This window comes from Primulina eburnea, chromosome 16 (assembly GCF_022965805.1).
Source record: "Primulina eburnea isolate SZY01 chromosome 16, ASM2296580v1, whole genome shotgun sequence".
In the NCBI taxonomy this organism is placed as follows: domain Eukaryota; kingdom Viridiplantae; phylum Streptophyta; class Magnoliopsida; order Lamiales; family Gesneriaceae; genus Primulina; species Primulina eburnea.
The window spans coordinates 9,938,248-9,959,522 of record NC_133116.1 but is presented as its reverse complement, the minus strand read 5'-3'; the positions used below and the strand labels follow the sequence as shown (position 1 = coordinate 9,959,522).

The window sequence follows — 21,275 nt, the reverse complement described above, 5'->3', positions numbered from 1 at the left end:
AACTCCCAAAAGATTAGAGCTCCAAAAATTGACCATTTTTTCCACTTTGTTAGAGCTAATCATATAGTAGAGTCGGCGAGTTAACGAAGGCTCCTCCTATGAGTAAAATCAAGTAGATAAGGAGGAATCCATCAGAAATTATTGATGGTTACATTGCATAGATTTTAATATGCATCGGTAGCAAGCAATAAGAATTAACAAGTGAAAATTTTTTGCTTCCTCATTACAACTCCAAAACAAAATGAAGAACTATGTACTATGTCCTTCAATAATATCATTTCCAATTGTTGGCAACAATGTCAGCAAGATCAACAACCCTCTGTGAGTAACCCCATTCGTTATCATACCAAGCAATGACCTTAACCATATCATCTCCCATAACCATTGTCAAGGATGAATCCACGGTGGATGACACGTCACTGCAACGGAAGTCCATGGAAACGAGTGGTTCATCGCAAACTGATAAGATCCCATTGAGCTCTTTATCCGCTGCCTCCCTAAATGCAGCATTCACTTCCTCTGCAAATGTCTTCTTCTGGACCTGGACGACAAGGTCCACCACCGAGACATTAGGGGTGGGGACACGAAGGGCAATGCCATTGAGCTTCCCTTTGAGTTGGGGAAGAACAAGGGCAACGGCCTTTGCTGCACCGGTAGATGTAGGCACTATGTTCAGTGCTGCGGCTCTTGCACGCCTCAGATCACGGTGGCTTGCATCGAGAAGCCTCTGGTCTCCAGTGTAGGAGTGAGTTGTGGTCATTGTTCCCTTTATGATACCTACGTGTGACATAATTTACTATTAGCTCAGTCTGATTGAATGTGATAATCGGGCAAGATTCTCTAATTGCCGTAAACTTCTGAATTTATCGACATATAAGAGCTGCTTACCGAACTTTTGGTCGAGAACTTTAACAAAAGGTGCGAGGCAGTTAGTTGTGCATGAAGCATTGCTGATGATGCTCTCGTCAGGGTTGTAATCATCGGCATTGACACCGACAACATAAGTAGGAATGTCTCCCTTTCCAGGTGCTGTAATAAGAACCTTCTTTGCTCCTGCTTGAATGTGTTTCCCCGCACCATCTCTATCAACAAACACTCCAGTTCCCTCAATTACCAAATCAATCCCCATTGCCCTGTCACACAGCCCACATGATATATGAGATAAAAACAAGACAAAATTTGTTATACTTTATATATCTTTGTTTACCCCCAAGGGAGATTGACCGGATTACGATCGGACACGACTTTAATGATCTTGCCATCGACGGAGATTGCATCGGTACCGACTGCCTTGACATCTGCGTCGAATGTACCAAGTGTAGAGTCATATTTCAGAAGGTGAGAGGCCTGTTTAACACCTCCACTGTCGTTAATGACGATCACGTCCAGTGGGGAGTCCTTCCTTCCATGCCAACACCTCAAGAAGTTCCTTCCTATCCTTCCAAATCCATTGATTGCCACCTTCAGTTTGGCCTCCACAACTGCTTTCTTGTTCTTGTTTCCACCAATCTAAACATTCATTCATGAAAACATATGATGCTATTGGTGAGCTGTGAGCATGTTTAGATCACCATGCAGATGAGAATCTGAGAGAAGCATGAACTTACTACTGATGTCTGGAAGGAGATGACGGATACAAAATCGTCATTGAGTCTCTGATTAACCGGAAGGCCCGATGATGAGCTCCGGAGTCCAGAAAACTCTGAGAACCCTTTGCTGCAACCCACCTGCAGTATGCATCTATTCTTGCATCATATACATATACATCTATCTTCTTCTCATACACACACACACACACATACGCACACATAATACATTGAAACGGGATGTATTTAAACTTGTTCGAGTACATAAATATGAAGATATATAGAGTGTGAAGAAGCTAGTAGTGGACCTGCAGAGATGAAATAACTGCTGAGGCCATTTTTCTTGAGCTGGTGAAGCTGCTAGGTAGCAGTGTTGCTGCTGCTGTTTCTGTTTTTGTTAATGGTTTTTGGTGTGGCAAAATGAGTCGAGATATGGGTTTTTTTTTTTTTTTTTGTGTGGAGTAAGGGGATCGTACGAATGTCTTGGAGAAAAAGAGTGGATCAGATGAGATTTTTTGCGATGGATTTGGCCTCACACTCATCGAATGGCCGTGCTTCTTTTTTGTAATAATAATAAATATATGAATGACAGCACAATAATTAAAGTATTGTTTTCCCATTTTCCAAATATGATTGCTGGAAAACATGTCATAGAAGTGCATTGAAAACTTCGATGTTCGACCTTATTGCTCCTATTTCAATTTTCGTTCTTTTTATTGTACTGAATTAATAGTGTTTTTTAAATAATCAGCTTTCTATTGATCCAGGCCTGGTATAATCCGGACTGGACGGTTTACTCGTAAAGATGAGCCATAAAGTCATAATATATTATTTAAAAAAAATTGAATTAATGTAATAATTTGAAAATTATATTAGGCAAGTAAATTGCATTTGAATACATCACTCGATAAGATGTTGATAAGGTGAATCGAACATATTGGTTAATGATCCAATTGATTAATTGGATTGAATAAGTGGTGTGTGTGTAAATAAATACATGAAAATTATTAAACTGCTATTTTATTTAAATTATTTTGGATGCATGAATGATATATTTTGAGTGACTAAATGATTAATTGTATAATTTTTCTTGGTTTCATAATTTAAAAGAATTTCAAACGAATATCGGTGGTTGGCTGGGGACGGAGGACCGGAGACGAATAAAATGTTAAAAATTTAAAAGATATATTTTTATTTTAGTTAACACAATATTTATTTTAAATATTTTAAGAATTATTGCATGTTTAAGTTCAAGTTTAAAATAATTAATGGGAGCAAAGAATTTTATGTATTTTATAAGAGATTTTTGTTTTGAAAATAAGTATTTTTAAACCTTTTAATTTGAGGTTTATATATTTTATAAACCTTAATGGGCATAATTTATTAATTAAAAACTAAAGTTAATTAAGCTCATTAATTAAATATTTTGAAAGCTTTTTTAATATTTATTAAAGAAATAAAAAATAAATAAAAGACTCTTAGACCTAAATACACACACCTACACGCACACTCACATTCACGTAAAAGTGAAGGAGAGGAACTACGGCCATTTCATCTTTGCAAGCCAAGGGAAGTTTTCGATTTTTTTCCGTCCTTCGTTCTTTCTTCCAACAACTATCACTCGACTCCCTCGTATCCTAAGGTGGGTTTTTGGTGAGTTTTTTAAAAGAAAAAATTATAGAAAAAAAATAGAATCTTCATTCGTTCGTCATCGACGTTCCACCGCTACGACATTCGTATTTCGGACGTTTTATATGCAAAAGCACGTTTCTAAACTTTCTTTTTGCATCATTCAAATCATATTGTGTGTTTAATCATGTTTGCATGAAAAATATGAAACCCTCATTTTATTTTCGTTTTTATGGCATATACATTATAAAACTTGAGTTTTCGTGCTTTTAAATTCACGGTATTGATGCACAAAGGGGCTGCCAATGTAGGGGCTATCAGATAGGACATTTTTCAGTATAGTTAAGGGTCTATAGAGGCATGGATAATGGTTGGACAAGATGGGGAAACAGGCTGAATGAAAATTCGGGTTTCAAAACAAGCTAAGACACGGTTTGGGTTCTTAGAAGGGCACGACTGCGGGCTGCTGTTGGGACGTGTCTAGGGATCCTAATAAGTTTAGTCCTGGTCCTAGATGGGTCGAGGGAAGGCTGGTGCAAGGAGGAAGGTTGCAGGTTTGAAGCTTAGTCGCGCTAGCCTTGTAGAGCACAGGTTTGGCGCGGGTTTATGGTTGCAAGTGCATGGGCTGTAGAGGCTGGTCCAACAGCTTGTTAAGGGTTCGGTCTAGGTCCTAGTAGGGTTGGTCAGGGTCTGGTCCTGTGAGAGTCCAATACCTAAGTTGGGCCCAGCCCATTACCATTTAATTATTTTAACCCAACCCATTTGATATAAAGGTTAGCAGATCGCTCAAAATCCAGAAAGAAGCTCTTCTCCTGCCTTGCACCCCGTCACCTTTTTCTTCTGTTCTGCAGCCTCGCGTCATGCCGCCAGTAGCCGGAGGAATAGTGCAGCAACTTAGAAATCTTCTTCCTCTATTCTATTAGCTTCTTTCCTGACATGAATCGGTAGGTGATGAGCTCGATCGGCTTGTTTTACATCATCAGTGCGTGTAAGCTTTGATCTGGTTTAGGTAAGGTTTTGACTTCGATTCTTGGTTGTTTTTGGTGAATTAGTTTGAATAAGTGAATTATTAAGCTTTTCCTCTATTTTTCCAGCTTTTTCCTGACTGTGAACAGTGTTTCCGGCGAGCCACCTGGGCGAGATCACCGTTGTGCATTTTAGCCTTGACTCTTGAGGTATTAAGCTTGAAATTTCAGATTCTAAACGAGTTTTATAGGCTGTCGAGAATTTGAATTTTAACCGCTCTGATTAAATTTGTTTTAGTCATTTGGAATGCAGTGTATTGAAGTGTATAACGAATTTATATTATATGTTATATCGTTGGACGAGTTTCATCAGGAAGTCCTTAAGAAATTATTGTGGTATTGTAAGTTATAGTTGAGGTAAGCTCAAACCTATATCATTATGACGATTATATTGGCGTGTAAAAGAATATTAAGTAGATGTTGTTTGCCATTATGTGTATTGAATGTTTATTCTGATGCATTAATGCATAAATTGTATTGGCATAACATATTGAACCTTGACTCCTTTGACGGAGATTTATGTTGATCCTGTTGAGATATATTGAGTCATTAAGAGGGACGAGTGGGTTAAGATTAGCCACATTCTCATATGACAGCTAGGAACGAGCGACTTAGCTACTCGCATTCCCGATGCTACGTGCATGGACGAGCGGCGATTTGATGCTGCATTCCTGGCACGGGTGGCCACTGTTATTGTTGATGATTTTATTCGTTTGGACTCCATTTGGTATCCGTTATTCCATTGTTACCATTCATGCATCGCATGTCATTGCATTTATTTGGTATTATTACACGTCTTTTATATACGTCGTGATTTTACTGGTTTATCGTACTGGGGTTCGACCCCTGTTTTCTTTTTATGTTGTGGTTGTTTTTGATGCCATAGCAGGTCATTCAGGGGATTTGACGCGTCTGGTGGAACGTCGGCGAGTAGTATCCAGTAGTCGGTTGGTTTGTGTCAGAGTTCCCAGATATTTATATGTTATACTGGTTTGATACATTTGCCAGGGAGATGCTCTATGTAGCTGTATGGTGTTGTTTTGGATTTAATTTATGGTATGTTGTGTCAAGTCCTGGCTAGTGCGGCTGTAGGATAATTGTTTGGTTGATTGTGAATTTGATGTTATTTTCGAGCGTATATTGTTTTTGTAGTGTTTTGAAATTTTTGGGATGTCCTACTTACGGGGAGGTCATGCCGAAATTTCTGTAGGTCCAAATGAACGTTTTAAACTCATTTTCGCTGTTTACACCGATTAATCCTTATTGTTTGGTAATTAAATATTAATTAAGAGCACGAACTCTAACAGGTCCACTCGGTTAGGGTTTAGGGTCGAAGGAATTTATGGTTGGATGAGGTTAGGGTTTTCGAAATATGTGCAGAAAATTTCAGAAGGTTCCTAGGCTTGATCATGGTCTTAAATGGCTTGAATATGGTTGTATAAGGTATAGTTAGGTGTTGATAGGCTATGGTTCAAGTTTGATTAAGTTTTGAATCGATACGGGTTAAAACTGGCACGTATGGTTAAGTTTTAAAACACATTGAGAAATTAGTTGAGGAGCTTAATTTTACGTCTAAGAAATGTTTGTGGGTGTATTTTGAGGTGTCATATTAAGTTTAAGGATGAAAAGTTTAGGTTTAAAATTTTGGAAGAAAATATTAAATTTTAAATTTATTTGGGTTAAAAACGCTTTATGGTTTAATCATTAAGTTTTTAAATCGAAAGGTGGATTTATGTCTAAGAAAAATATTAGAAGAAATTTATAAACTTGTATGATATTATGTGATAGGCTCGAGTCAATAAAGTTAAGAGAAAGTCAAAATCGGTGGAGTTCATGGGTAAAATGGTCATTTTGCGTCCCAGGATAGTACGAAAGGGCTGCCCAAAGAATTAATAAAAGCTAAATGATTTTTAAAAAGTTTTTGATGAAAATTTGGCCCGCATGCAGGAAAAAACCCCGAGGGAGCCCATTTATAGATAAAGCCCTAGAAGGAGCCCAACGATCATATTTCTATTTACGGCTGTGCCTAGTGCCGTCTCCATGTGCAATGGTAATCTAAGACTGATAAGCCAACCAGAGGATAAATGCTAGTCACTTTCAAAGATCAAACTTCATCCAAAATGATAAATGATCGACATCTTTACGATTTTAGGATTTATGATATATTACAAGCTTATTTTAAATAAAAATATGATTTTAATGCATGTGCTTGTATATATATTATATGTTACTCATGTTTAGAACGTACTAAGTCATTAGACTCACTAGGTTTGAATGGCTGCATGCGATTATGATTTGATAGAGGTGTTGACGCTTGAGTAAGGATGGCAATGGGCCGGGGCGGGTTTGCCATCCCCGTCCCCGGCCCCATCCCCGATTCTACCAAATCGGGGAAGCCCAATCCCCGACCCCGCGGGGATGGGGATCCCCGCCCCTATCCCCGTCCCCGCTTGAATTTTTTTATTTATGAAAATTTAAGTATTTATTAAATTGACACAAAAACTTTTTAATTTGACTTAAAAAGTATTGATACAAAAATTTAACAACATCCATAAAACTTACATAACATTAATAATCCATAGTTCAATATTCCCAAAACAAATAAAACCCCCATAGATCCAATAAATATAAAAGATCAAACTCCTTATCATCATTAGATTACTTTCTTCTCCATTATATCACATCACTCCATGCTGTAATCAGTATTACTGTTAGTGCATGACTTCGGCTCCTAAAAATAACAAGACAGAGAAAAAATATATAAATTTTAAACACTTTATAACAAATAAAAAAAATCGACTTATTACTTACCTCTATATCAGAATCGTTGTCAAACTTTTGATTCTTCGAAGCTATAGAATCTAATAAGATAAATAAAAATAAAAATATTATAAATTAAAAATATAAATAATGTTTCATAAACAATTTGTTTTGAAACTATTTAATACCTTGAATTTCAGTTCATAACCAATCTCGAGCACATATCAAAGTCTCCATAGTTTTAGTATGAAGTCAATTATGGTGAGCACTTAAAACTCTTCCACTAGTACTGAATGTTGATTCAGAAGCAACAGTCATCGCAGGAATGGCCAACACATCCTTTGCAATAACATACAAAATGGGATATTTGATCTCATTCGTCTTCCACCAACATAAGATATCAAAGTCACTTGTATTTTTTGGCAACAAAGACTCTTCTAAATAATAATCCAACTCCGATTTCTCAACTTCAGTATTAGTATTGGATTCTATAAACATCCTAAATTTATCAGCATAACTACCACGCTTAGGAAGTGGAGGCATTAAATATGAAGATCGTAAATCTTTCACTTCCTGAGATTGTTTGGATTTCTTCTTGTACTCTTCAACAATTTTATACAACTTTGTTTTTTTCAATTTCAAATGAATACATATCACCGTAAAACAAGAGGATAATAAAATTGAATTGTCTCCATCTTGTACCTCGGATCCAATGCTCCCAATTGCCAATAAACAATTCATCATCTCCCAATACTTTTCAAACTTTAATTTCATATTTGTTGCCATTGTATTCACCACATTATCATCCAAAAGAAGCCAATAATCAATTGCCAACTTAATATCACAAATAGTCGAGATGAAAATATTTATAGTGGGATACTTGGTCCCCGAAAGCAACTCTGTGGTATCATAAAAAATCTTCAATTTAGAAGAAATATCTCTCACTTTTGACCTATCATCTTTTGTTGGAACTCTTTTATACAAACTCTCACGGTGTTTCAAACGAGCAAACATGTCTTCATACTCCAATGCAGTGTTAAGCATTAAATATGTAGAGTTCCAACATGTTTTGCAATCAAGCCCCCATTTTTTAGTGCTTGGAACCTTCAACTATCGAGTTGTTTCAATAAATTTTTAACAAACCCATGTCCTAATAATCAAACGAAATCATGATCTGTGTATGTAGATTCTTTTTGAACATCATGATAGAAAAATTGAGAAAACAAAATCCCATAAATCTCAATTTTATTTCAAACCCATGGTTTAAACAATAATTACTCAAATCGATCTACAAATAACAACAAGTCAATAATCAAACCTGCACTACAACAAAAACGGCATACGGCAACAGATTTTTATCCGTTGTGGTAGGTAGAATTTGCGACAGTTTTAGAAAACCGTTACTAATAAAATTAGCGATGGATTTATAAAAAATTATCGCTAATTAGCGACGATTTTTTAAACTATTACTACAATTTGCGACGATTAGCAATAAAGACCGTCGCTAATTTTAGCGACAGTCAGTAATTATGATTTCCGTCGCTAATTTGTTTCGAAAAATAAAAAAATACTTTTAATAATTTAATAAATCTAAAAGACACTAACAATCGAAACTAAAAACGTGCCAGAGAAAAAAAATTTAAGTGTTGTGAAGTAGTAAAATCGTGTAAGAGAGCAAAATTTAAGTGTTTTGAAGGGGTGAGAAAAATTTTAAGTGGTGTATGAAGTGATAAATCGTGTAAGAGAAAAAATTTTAAGTGTTGTGAAGTGTTGTGGAGAAAAAATTGATCGAAAATGGTGGTATTTATAGAAAGTTTGCGACGGTTTTTCCAAAAACCGTCGCCAATTAAAAAACTGTCGCATTTTGAAATTTAGCGATGGTTTGGCTTTTAACCGTCGCTAAACTTAGTAATGATTTCAACAAACTGTTGCTAAATTTAGCGATGGGTTTTGTAAAACCGGCGCTAATTTTAAAAATGCGACGGTTTTAGAAAAATCGTCGCTAAATAAAAACTGTTACTATATATTTCAACGTTTTTCAAAACCATAGCGGTTCATGGGACCATTGTCTTTGACCCTAAGAAAACGCTCAAAAACAACGATTTTATAGAATCTTTGTCATTGACCCTAAAAACCAGTTGTTTTTGACCCCCAAAAGACAACGATTTTCGTTAAAACCATTATTAAAAAACATACGACAACGGTTTTTGTGAAACCATTGTTAGAAAACATACAACAAAGATTTTTCACAAAAACCATTGTCGTATATGCGTTGTTGTACGCAGAATTTCTTGTAGTGCTGGTTTACTTTTTGTTGAGGTCCAACATTCCGTAAAAGTTAGAAATCGTCGAAATCGAAACGAGATGTCATGAAGAGATGGAAACCTAGAGTGTTGGTTGGACCTTGAGATTTGAGAATCGAGAGTGGAACTGGTGGAGGCGTGAACGATGAATGGGAGAATGGAAATTGAGGGGTTAGGTTAGATTTTCTTTTAATTTTGTATATTGTTATTATTATTATTATTATTATTATTATTATTATTATTATTATCAGGGCGGGTTCGGGGATGGGGATATCATCCCTATACCCGCCTCCGAATCATTGCAGGGATTTTAAAAATTCCCGAAACCGAAACTGATAGCTCTCCCCCGAAACCGTCCCGTTTTGGGTTTTCCCCGTGGGGACCCGAACCCACGGGGAAAATTGTCTTCCCTACGTTTGAGTAGATTGAGTCCAGCAGTACACTCTCGATGAACATTTATTTTCCATATATATTAATATTTAAAGTTTTACGAAAAGATTTTGAAGATTTTCTATTTAGAGATTTATGTTTTATTCTGAAGATCAACTTTGAATTATTTTTAAATGTTGACGTATGATGTTGGTAGTTGACGATGTATAGAATTTTAGACATTTAGGATTTTTGAAAAGTTGTGTCGTTTTAATTAAATGTTTCAAATTTTATAAAGAAGAAAAAAAATTTAATAAGATTTTAAAATTAAAAAATAGTGGACATTTCTTTTTAGTAAGAGAAAAAAAATAATTATAAAATTAAATATTTTGTTATGTTGTGCTCCATGCATTATTTCCCTACGTTCCGTACATGAGCGTTACAATCAAACGTGGTTGGTCTATTCCGACCCTTGAAATACATTTGGTGCCAAAACAATTTGAAAATCAAATGGTGGCACAATTACCCTTTCTTCCCTCCATGTCCCTATCAATCATCGATGGCTGCCCAATCTGGCTTTAAATTTTCCCACAAAAGATAAATATCCCCACTCAAAGCTAAGCCCAATGCGGGTTTTTTCTACTTTTTCTCACAGTCACTGGGTTTTCTTCCTTTTTCATTTCTACTACTAATCGTTGTAAGTTTTTGAGCATTGTTCAATCTGTTTTTGCTTCATTCTGGGTTGCATTTGCTCTGCCAGATGATGTTTTTTGTGGTTTCTTGTTCATACATCTCTCATGAAATTATGCTCTTTTTTTTAAAGCTGAGTTCGATCGGTTGAGGTGCGTTGTGAGTCATTAACGAAAACCCAGATTGGGATTTTTTTGTTGGCAGAGAAAGACAGTGGTGCGATAATTATGTTCCGTTTTTCTTTTCTGTGAGGCAAAGTATCTGCTTGGAGATTGAAGATTAACTGTCGGCTAAATCTTTTACGCGTTTAAGTATTTATTTCGGCAAATTAAATGCGTGTCTGACTGATCTAGAAGATTTGATATTTCCTTCTCAAATTTTTTGGAGTAAGCTTTGATTTATTGATTGTGCATAATTTGGCCAGTGGGGTTAGAGATTTGCTGTAGAGAATGTGACTGATTAGTGAGGAGTCGCTTAACGATTATGGAAACTGTATGGTCCCCGCCATTAAGCTTGGCAGATGAGGATGTGGGACCTGTTAGTTAAAGCTTGATTCACTTTTTGAGAGCAACAAAAGGAAAAAAAGCTTTCCTTTTGATCCAATTATTATAATTCTGTGAATGTGATTAATGAACTAAGGCAGAACCAAGGGAAAAAAAAGGACCTTCGTTGAGGAAAATGTCACAGAAGAAAGTACATGGACTTCAGTCTATCAAATCACTTCCCGTTGATTTTCTGTCAATGGGAACTGACAGTATGTTGGAAAATGTTGAACGGCCGAGTGATGCCGAAATTGGCTCGGTTAATGAGGAATCACCATATTGTACTTTGGACTTGTCAACCAAAGATGGTGCTTCTTTGCGTGATGATGGTGACTATATTCAGACTGTTAACACTACCACACGGTCATTTGAACAGCTGCATGCTGATTCTAAATGGAGCGACACCACCCCATATGCATCAAAAAAGGTATATAAATACAGGAGTTTTCCTTTTCTTGTTACGTACTTGCATATTTGGAGTCCATTCCATAAGTTATATAGTATACCGCATTTTCTGTTTATTTTCCAATATTGTTTCTCATGCCTATTTCTAACATTTATCTCTGTTCTCCCCCGAGCATGTTTTTTCAGTTCTTCCCATGAGTTATTTTCTTGTGTTTTTTCTTTACTACGTCCCATTGAAGAAAACGAGGCATTGATTTGTCAAAGGGGTTAAGCTCTTTTGTATATAATTTTACCTAACACGAGACAAAAAATTCTGATCCGGAAACACATCTGATATGTTGTTGAATACGAAAATTATTTTGGCTGAAGATACCCTCATTCAGGTAAAAATTTTAATTACCTTATCACCTAATAGTTTAACTTTGTCATTTCAGAAGCTTCAATCTTGGTTTAAACTGCCTGATGGTAATTGGGAGCTGGGGACAATTCTTTGGACCTCTGGAAACGAATCATTGATATCATATGCCGACGGAAAAGTGAGCATAAAATTTTTCATTGTGATTTTATTTTTGTCAAGCATTTAAGTTCATCCTTCTCCAACTTTTTTCCCATGTAGGTTTTGAAAGTGCATTTTGAAGCTCTGGTGCCAGCGAATCCTGATATACTCGATGGCATAGACGATCTTATGCAACTAAGTTATTTAAACGAACCATCAGTATTGCATAATCTTCAGTATAGATATAATCATGATATGATATATGTAAGTATGAATCTTTATTATTAAAATCGTTCTAATATTTGATTTTACCTGATGCTTTGTTTCTTACTTCGGTGTTTCTTTTAGACCAAGGCAGGTCCTGTTCTGGTTGCCATTAACCCCTTTAAGAAACTGCCATTATATGGCGATAATTATATTGAAGCATACAAGTGCAAATCTTTGGAGATCCCACATGTATATGCCATCACAGATACAGCTATTCGGGAAATGATCCGAGGTAATATGATTTATCCACCACCTTCACTACTCGAATCGGCAACCAAGGTAGTTGCTGCAGTGATTTAACACGCGATTTGTTTTCGTCTGCAGATGAGGTGAATCAATCCATCATTATAAGGTCAGTTTATCACTAATTTGATTTTCGTATTCTTGCAGCTCTTCTTCATTGCTTCATTGTGTTCATTGTGTTGTGTTACAAAGACAATTTTGTTGCATCATGTTATTGTACTAGCCGATTTTCATTTTTTAGAATTCATTTGGGTTTTGCTTTCCCCTATTTGTAATATAAGTTTCTTGTGGCAATATCATGCTATTATAACGTTTGCCCTCTGGACTTTGATAATATGCAAGTGCAATTCACAACTACTTAGGCTATGTTTATAAGGGCTACTAAGTGGAGATTTCACCACTCAAAAGAATCACTAAAAATATACGCAGCACACTTTCAAATGACAAAACATCAAATCAACTTCTTACCTAACACTTTCAATTCTTTTTAAATAACTATCAAAGTTTTTCCACTGAAACAATTAAAAGCCACACCAAACACCAATTAGTTTTTTCTGTTCTTCGTAGTTTCTGAAGCATTTATCGTGCAGCTTATAATTACTACACTGTTGAATCACAGAAGTACTTTTTTTTTCATGAATTGACTATAAAACAGTTTTATCTAATTGAAAATGAAATTTTCTTATGCTATATTATATCTTCTACAGCATCTTAATCAAGAAAGCGCATGGCTTCAGTTCTATCAGTTTCACTATTTGTTTTTAAACTGCTAGAAAAAGTTGGGTCACTGCATCTTCATTATTTCAGACAGAAATGGCTAACTTATTTTTATGCTGATGTTTAGTGCTTATTTCACTTGCTGAGCTATTTACTTGTGTAGAGTTCCTTTGATCTTTTATATAGTTATACTCTCTTGCTCTCTCTATCTAGTGGGGAAAGTGGTGCTGGAAAAACGGAGACTGCAAAAATAGCAATGCAATACCTAGCTGCCCTGGGAGGTGGTGGTGGAATAGAGTATGAGATTCTGAAAACAAATCCAATTTTGGAAGCCTTTGGCAACGCCAAAACGTTAAGAAATGATAACTCAAGTCGATTCGTAAGTTGCTCATTGGCTAGCTTTTTCGCTTGACCAGAGTGTGTGTGCAATCAACATAACATGTTTTATATGAGTGAGATAATATGAATAGCCATCACCGTTTTGTTTTTTTCTCAAAAATTAAAGTAACCTGGACGAATTTTTCTGCAGGGAAAGTTGATTGAAATTCACTTCAGCGAAACTGGAAAAATATCAGGTGCCAAGATTCAAACATGTAAGATCTTGTCTTGCACAATGATGAATAATATTGAAGTAAAATCACCATTTAGTAAATTACGATGACTAATTTTATTATTATTTTTTTTTTTGTATTTTTCTTTTGACGCGGCCCATTCCGTTAAGTTTTACTTGAGAAGGTATTGTTTAATCTACTTTGGTTGATTTCAATCATCTTCTGTTTGTGATATAAAAGACTCTGGCTTACTGTTATGATGAACAGTCCAGAGTAGTTCAATGTTCAGAGGGAGAAAGGTCATATCATATCTTTTATCAGCTTTGTGCTGGAGCTCCACCCACCTTACAAGGTATAACATATGCTTCATCAACACTAAGATATCCCAATTGTAGTCCAAATATCATTTTTATCTTCCAGTCCTTGTCCGTGCCTTTTCTTTCTTATATTCTCATTCGTGTCTGCACCTTGGTATTTTTATACAGAGAAATTGAAGTTACGGAATGCCGATGAGTTTAATTATTTGAGACAGAGCAATTGCTATACAATTTCTGAGGTTAATGATGCCGAACAGTTCCGCGTAGTTATGGTATTGAACCTTATGGTTTAATCTCATGTTTTTATGTTTACCATTTCATCTGATCTAAACATACTTAGACATATATCTTTTTTGCTAAACCAAGGAAGCGCTGGACATTGTTCATGTTAAAAAAGAAGATCAAGATAGTGTATTTGCAATGCTAGCTGCAGTTTTGTGGCTGGGAAATGTCTCATTTACGGTGGTTGATGGTGAAAACCATGTTCAACCAGTGGTGGATGAAAGTGAGTATATTTACATATGATGAGCGAAATTGTTTTTGCAAGTATGCATTGTCTAGAAAATCTTTGATGCGATGGCTTGAATGTGCATACCTCCTTGTCAGCGCATGAATTTTCTGTGTTGTATGTTCAATTTTCAGGTTTAATCAATGTTGCTACATTGATTGGGTGCAATGTGGAGGAACTAAAGCTAGCATTATCTACTAGGAAAATGAAAGTAGGAAATGACAATATTGTTCAAAAGCTTACTCTATCTCAGGTTAGAGATTCCACAACGATATATTGTATTTCGATTTTCGAATGTGGCTACCACTGACTTTAGTGGGTTTACAACTTTTGTATGTGAGTCTCATGGCTTCTTATTCATTCTTATAGGCCATTGATACGAGAGATGCATTGGCAAAATCTATTTATTCTTGTTTGTTCGATTGGCTTGTTGAACAAATCAATATATCATTAGCAGTAGGTAAAAAGTGCACCGGACGGTCCATCAGCATTCTCGATATCTATGGCTTTGAATCATTTGAGGTATGCACCTTTTATATTTTTTATTAGCTTTCCTGTTTCTCTGTCTTTTACAATCCTGTGTTTATCGTTTTTTTTTAATTTAGAGGAATAGTTTTGAGCAATTCTGCATCAATTATGCCAATGAAAGATTACAACAACATTTCAACCGCCACTTGTTCAAATTGGAACAAGAGGTAATCTTCACTTGTCTTCTTTAACCTATGCTGTGCAGTTATTTCATAGTTCAAGAATCAAGATTAAATGCCGATAATGTATCATTTCTATCTAATCTTCTGAATTTGATTAACTTTTTTGAATCTGCAAATTTTCTTTTGCAACACATTGAATGTGGTATGTGAAAGATTTAAAGTTTCCATTGAACTGGAATTTATCCAATTATTCTTCAGGAATACGTTCAAGATGGTATTGACTGGGCAAAAGTTGAATTTGAAGATAACCAAGATTGTCTCAATCTCTTTGAGAAGGTATGACACTTTTCCAACAATTTATGCAACTAATGGTCTCATTCTGTCAGTTTTGACTAAGCTGCTGGACCTTTTGGCATTATATTCCATATTTGCTCAACTTTTATGAGGTTTAAATTTTTAATAGTGATAATCTGGGAGAATTTCTTCTCCTAATTTTTTATTTGGGTGTATATTCTTTGGAATTTTAGGAACATGTTTGATGCACAATAATAAATATTAGTATAGGAAATCATACCCTTTATTTTGAGGTTGACAGATGAACAGCCTGCAAAGAATGTGGTTTCTTCAATTTTTCTTGGACATTTGTTTTCTTTATTGCAGAAACCATTAGGGTTACAATCCTTGCTAGATGAGGAATCAACCTTTCCGAATGGTACAGATTTGAGCTTCGCGAATAAGCTTAAGCAACATCTGAATTCAAATCCTTGTTTTAGAGGTGAAAGAGGCAAAGCTTTCAGTGTTTGCCATTATGCTGGAGAGGTATTACTTTTATTACTAAATTTTTTTTGGATAGACTACTGATCCATATTTTTATCTCTTACAACCATTTGAAGAAAGAGAAAGGAAAAAAAATTCTAGTCACTATTTTTGAGATTTCTTATTTGTGGGGCAGACATTAGATTAATGATTTTATGGTTAACTGAACTTGCTGAAGGATGATTATTGATTATAAACTTTTGCTTTATGTATATCAAATTAATTTTTTCGTTTGTTGTACCATTTGTGGAACACATAAAATTGTGAGTGGCGCCACTTTGGCCATCAGGTTGCATCATCTTTGATTTTTTTCATTACACACATAAAAATCAAATATTTTGTAAACAGTTTCTAGTCACCTCTTAATGTTTGTTTTTTTTTTTTTTTTCTGTTGAGGTTCAATAACTTATTTGTTTCTTCCAGGTCATGTATGACACAACTGGGTTTCTTGAGAAGAATCGAGATTTGCTACATTTGGATTCCATCCAACTATTATCTTCTTGTACTTGCCACCTCCCTCAGGCTTTTGCTTCCAGCATGCTTACTCAATCCCAAAAGCCCGTAGTTGGTGCACTCTATAAATCTGGTGGAGCAGATTCACAAAAATTGAGTGTCACAACTAAATTCAAGGTAAAATCTCAATCTTGAATGATCAGAGGATAAATAAATGCCTCAGGCTCTGAGCAATCAAACATTATAAAGATCAACATGCAACATTTGCATTAAAGAGCTCAATGTTAATGTTGTATCTAAGTTGCTGTTTATATGTTCATGTAGTTTATGAGTGAATAGATGCGTGGAAAAAGAAGCTTTCTTGTTCCCTTTTGTTCTCGTTAAGCACAACCTACATGTATACAATGCAGTAAAGAAGATAATAGCCTAATCTATCCACTATTTAAATTACAAAATAAAATGATAAACTTTTATAGTTTTATTCTTATATCAAAACAAATCATGTTTGATGGACTCTTATTGGACACGTGGTCTATTAGATTTGAGTGGATTAAACAGTGACTAAGATGAAAATTGTGGAGAAAGGGTTCTCAACTTGCCACAGTTTTTGATAATTTGGAAAAAAAACTTGCCATATTCTTTTGCTATTTTCTTAAAGATTGGATTACGCTTCCCTAAGCAGTTTACTTCTTTTAATATTATTATTCTCGTTTTCTTACTATTTCTTGTTAGTCAGGGCCAATTATTCCTATTGATGCAACATCTTGAGAATACAACACCGCATTTTATACGTTGTATAAAGCCCAATGACTTCCAATCTCCTGGTAGCTACAATCAAGGGCTAGTATTGCACCAGCTTCGTTGCTGTGGAGTCTTAGAAGTTGTTAGAATATCGAGAGCTGGTTTTCCTACCAGAATGTCGCATCAAAAGTTTACTAGAAGGTAAAGAATAAAATACCTGATTATTCTACTAGATTCCATGATTTATCAATGTGATCTCACCCACCTCTTTCTCTAGGTATGGTTTTCTTCTATTAGATCATGTTGCATCACAGGATCCACTCAGTGTTTCAGTGGCAATTCTTCGCCAGTTTAACATTCTACCTGAGATGTATCAAGTTGGCTACACTAAGTTGTTTTTTCGAACTGGACAGGTGGGAGTGAATCCCCTCTTCTTATAGCCTTCACTGTTGAGGAATTTGATATTCTGAATTCTATTAATTGAATGAAAAATAAATGAGGTCAAAGAGTTTCCAATTTTATAATGCCTATGAGTGTGTTTCGTCAAGCTAGCTTGCGATGTTAATTTTGTGTTATCGAGTATCAAGTTGCCTAAACTTTGACATAATTGCCGTGACTCGTCGACATTCATTAAATTTCAGGAAAATTGCCTGTATTGGAAAATTCTCAGTGTCAGTTTGTTACATGCATCAATAATATTTGCTGTTGTGTTATCTTGGTACATCTATGGTATCTGTCTGAAAATGGCCTAAGAACAAATTGACTATTCTTCGTGAATTTTGTTCCCTTGTTTTGCGCCAACCATTATGTGAGAAGTGTGTGTTAATTAATCGGGCTCCATTGGCACTCAATTTTAATTGTACCATGAATCGTTTCAGATTGGTGTACTCGAGGATACAAGAACTCGTACTCTTCATGGTATCTTGCGTGTTCAAAGCTGTTACAGGGGTCATCAAGCTCGAGGCTATCTAAAGGATTTGAGGAGGGGTATTGCTGCACTTCAGTCGTGTATGTCTGTCTATGTGGATATGTATTTTGGGACTGCATTTACTAAATAAAATTTTTCTAAGCTGTCAAACATGTTCAATGCAGTTATCCGTGGTGTCAAAACTAGAAAGGATTGTGCAATCCTAGTACAAAGGCATCGAGCCGCTATCTCCATCCAAAAGCAAATAAAATCCAGGATTTGCAGTAAAAAATTTATAAATTTGAAGAAGGCATCAGTTCTAGTACAATCAGGTAAACTATGTTACATAATAATGTGACACACTACCTTAATGTAAACGATTATATTAAGTTGAAGCAGGCATCAGTTTTATATTCTACCCGCTTTCTTTCTTGAAAAAACTGGAGAAATATTTATTTAAGACAAATACAATAGGGAAATTAGAATTCATGACTCCACTATCGAATCAGTGATCACTGCAGCAGGACACATCCTGACCTTCATAGCCATTGTGTGATAGAGCTATAACATTTAAAAGTGAAAAGGTATTCATAAGTTCATTTTTCTCTTTCCTTTATTTTATTTCTTAGTTATTCGTGGCTGGTTGGTTCGAAGATGTTCGGGAGACATAGGGTTGCTGCAATTTGGAGAAAGAAAGGTACTCAGGACTCAGTTTTTGGTTGATAATTTGAATTGTTGTATGGTTGCATGCTAGTATATTGTAGGCAGCAATTGATTCATATCCAAAGACAAATATATGGCATGTTAGTATGTTGTGGGAAGCAATGGACACTAATGCTTCGATTTGTTAACGCATCTAGCTAACGTCATGCCATATATTTTTCTTTGGATATGTATTTTTCTCCTTGGCTTGTTTTTTCATGATACCTATTTACAGCTTAATTTTTTCATATTTTGTACAAGGTTTGCTTAATTGGAAAAAAGAATCAGTTTGTTGTTTGTTGTATATATCTGAAAGACTTATTTTCATACATCTCAACTGGAAATCAGGGTAACGAGCCAGAAGAACTGCTGGTAAAGTCGTCATTTCTTGCTGAACTTCATCGTCGTGTTCTCAAAGCTGAAGCTGCTTTGAGAGAGAAAGAAGAAGAGGATGAGGTCCTGAACCAAAGGCTGCAACAGTATGAGAATCGATGGTCTGAATATGAGCTAAAAATGAAGTCCATGGAAGAAGTGTGGCAGAAACAAATGAGGTCGCTTCAATCTAGTCTTTCCATTGCGAGAAAGAGCCTAGCTTTTGACGATTCTCGAAGAAATTCAGATGTCTCACTCAATGGAAACGATGATAGAGAATCTACCTGGGAAACAGGTAGCAACATATGTGTTCATGAAAAGACTGGAGAAAGATCGTCAAGTACTGGTTTAAACGTTATAGGTCGATTAGCTGATGAATTCGAGCAACGAAGTCAAGTATTCGGGGACGACGCCAAGTTCTTAATCGAAGTTAAATCAGGTCAAGTCGAGGCAGGTCTGGATCCTGATCTCGAGCTTCACAGATTGAAACATATGTTCGAGGCCTGGAAAAAAGATTATGGATCAAGATTAAAAGAAACAAAAGTGATTCTCCATAAGCTTGGGCATGAAGAAGGATCTGGAGAGAAGGCGAAAAAGAAATGGTGGGGTGGGAGGAACAGTACAAGGGTAACCTGAGTTTCATTCCTTGAAGAGATGGATTTTCTTGAACTATACATAGTTTTGAGTTGACATTACCAAGTTTGTGTCAAGTTTGTGGGTAATGGAAACAGATAAGATAGTAAAGATGGACTTGTAGTTCTGCTTTTGTAATGATTTTGTAGAAGATTGCAAATGCCATTCCTCATGGCATTGCCCTTTTTTCTCTGTAGTGTAAATTTGGTTGTCATTGGTTTAAATGTGTGCTGATTGAGGACACCTATGTTTTATGATCTCTCCTTCTGATAATGAACAGCTTTACTTTTTAGTTTTACAATTTATTTTTGTGTGATGGATAATGTGACAACCTGACCATAAAGTCTAGTTGCCAACTAATAGAATTGGCTCAAACATTATCTTGTAGGCTCTTTGAGAGAGATTATTTTGATTTATGCTTGAGTATTTAGATGAAGATTATTTCTCGCCAATCTGAAACTTTTGGAACAAAATTTGTATTATAATAACACTTGCATGACACCTTCAATCAGCATAAGTTTTATATCTAATGAGCTAGAAATATGCAACCCAATATAATTAATCAAATCTAGCCCAAATCTACAACTTTAAACAGACCCTATAAAGTCATTATATTTTTTTCCCTTTTCCATTTTATTTTAGCGCCCTTATAATCGTATACCATTATTTTTTACAAAATACAATATGTTGACCCCCCAAAAAAGAATTTGTGTAGGCACACAGGATAATATTAATTAATATTAAAATGGCACATATAAAATTAATTTTGTCCAATTTTTTTAGAAATATTTTGATATTGTAAAAATCTTATCAAATATCTAATTATAATTATATTTTAGATATATTACAAAATGTTAATTGAAATATGCACATGTATAGTTATAATATATTACAAAATTCTATATTAGTTAGGATACAAAATTCTATATTAGTTAGGATTTGCACCTATAAATAGTGGGTTCCTAGCCCTTATCAAGGTACATCTTGCATACATTTTTTATATGCAATTATTTTATTTACGCTAGTAATATATCTTTTATCTCAAATACTACACTGACTTGAGCGCCTGAGTGAATTCGTATCCGGGCTGAGTCATCGGAATTTTTTGATCAAATCAAGGCGTTGTTTGTGGGAACGAAATTTATACCCACGAATTGTTTTCTATTGATTGAATTAAGAAGAAAAAAATTTGCCGAAAATAAGAACAATAAGCCCGACCTTGCCTCGTCAACATTAATTGGAGTTTTATCTATGACTTTTTATTTGAGCTCAATTTTTAGCGGATTATTCTCTATAGCTCTTTATTCGTTCTATAACTATTTATTAGAGCTTGTTTTTTTAGCATATTGTTCTTTATAGCTTATTCGAGCTCGGTCAATGACGCAGCCACAGTCATTACTACCCAGCCCGGGTGGTCCAATATTTTTTTTAAAAATTTATATGTAAATTTTTTATAATCTTGGATTAATATGATATTAGCCATGACAGATCAATTTTAAATATTAAAAGATTCTAGAATTTAGAATTTTAGTCCGAATAAAACCATTTTCCTGCCACCGAGAGCTTGGTGTTTAGCATATCATTCTCTATAAC

At 35.2% G+C, this 21,275-nt stretch overlaps 2 protein-coding genes and 1 long non-coding RNA gene across 3 annotated transcripts; 1 reads left to right on the top strand and 2 right to left on the bottom strand.

Moving 5' to 3' along the window:
* Positions 1 to 99: 99 nt before the first annotated feature.
* Positions 100 to 2,081, bottom strand: LOC140817417 (glyceraldehyde-3-phosphate dehydrogenase A, chloroplastic-like). Its single transcript, XM_073177086.1, has 5 exons — positions 1,895 to 2,081; positions 1,608 to 1,727; positions 1,208 to 1,509; positions 889 to 1,133; positions 100 to 777 (listed from the first exon to the last, which is right to left on the bottom strand). The coding sequence occupies exons 1-5, from the start codon at positions 1,922 to 1,924 to the stop codon at positions 275 to 277; spliced, it is 1,200 nt and encodes a 399-aa protein (XP_073033187.1). The 5' UTR covers positions 1,925 to 2,081; the 3' UTR covers positions 100 to 274.
* A 4,776-nt stretch (positions 2,082 to 6,857) lies between these two features.
* On the bottom strand, positions 6,858 to 7,541 carry LOC140815869 (uncharacterized). Its single transcript, XR_012114463.1, has 3 exons — positions 7,189 to 7,541; positions 7,052 to 7,101; positions 6,858 to 6,971 (listed from the first exon to the last, which is right to left on the bottom strand). It is a non-coding gene; the product is annotated as an uncharacterized lncRNA (long non-coding RNA).
* Positions 7,542 to 10,206: 2,665 nt separating this feature from the next.
* LOC140816198 (myosin-1-like) lies at positions 10,207 to 19,987 on the top strand. Its single transcript, XM_073175290.1, has 24 exons — positions 10,207 to 10,369; positions 10,496 to 11,331; positions 11,744 to 11,845; positions 11,926 to 12,069; positions 12,154 to 12,304; positions 12,397 to 12,424; positions 13,246 to 13,411; positions 13,562 to 13,625; positions 13,754 to 13,767; positions 13,851 to 13,935; positions 14,069 to 14,172; positions 14,267 to 14,405; positions 14,543 to 14,661; positions 14,778 to 14,930; positions 15,014 to 15,103; positions 15,317 to 15,394; positions 15,719 to 15,877; positions 16,298 to 16,504; positions 17,064 to 17,269; positions 17,346 to 17,481; positions 17,947 to 18,076; positions 18,161 to 18,307; positions 18,605 to 18,672; positions 19,026 to 19,987. The coding sequence occupies exons 2-24, from the start codon at positions 11,041 to 11,043 to the stop codon at positions 19,683 to 19,685; spliced, it is 3,441 nt and encodes a 1,146-aa protein (XP_073031391.1). The 5' UTR covers positions 10,207 to 10,369; positions 10,496 to 11,040; the 3' UTR covers positions 19,686 to 19,987.
* The last annotated feature ends 1,288 nt before the right edge of the window (positions 19,988 to 21,275 follow it).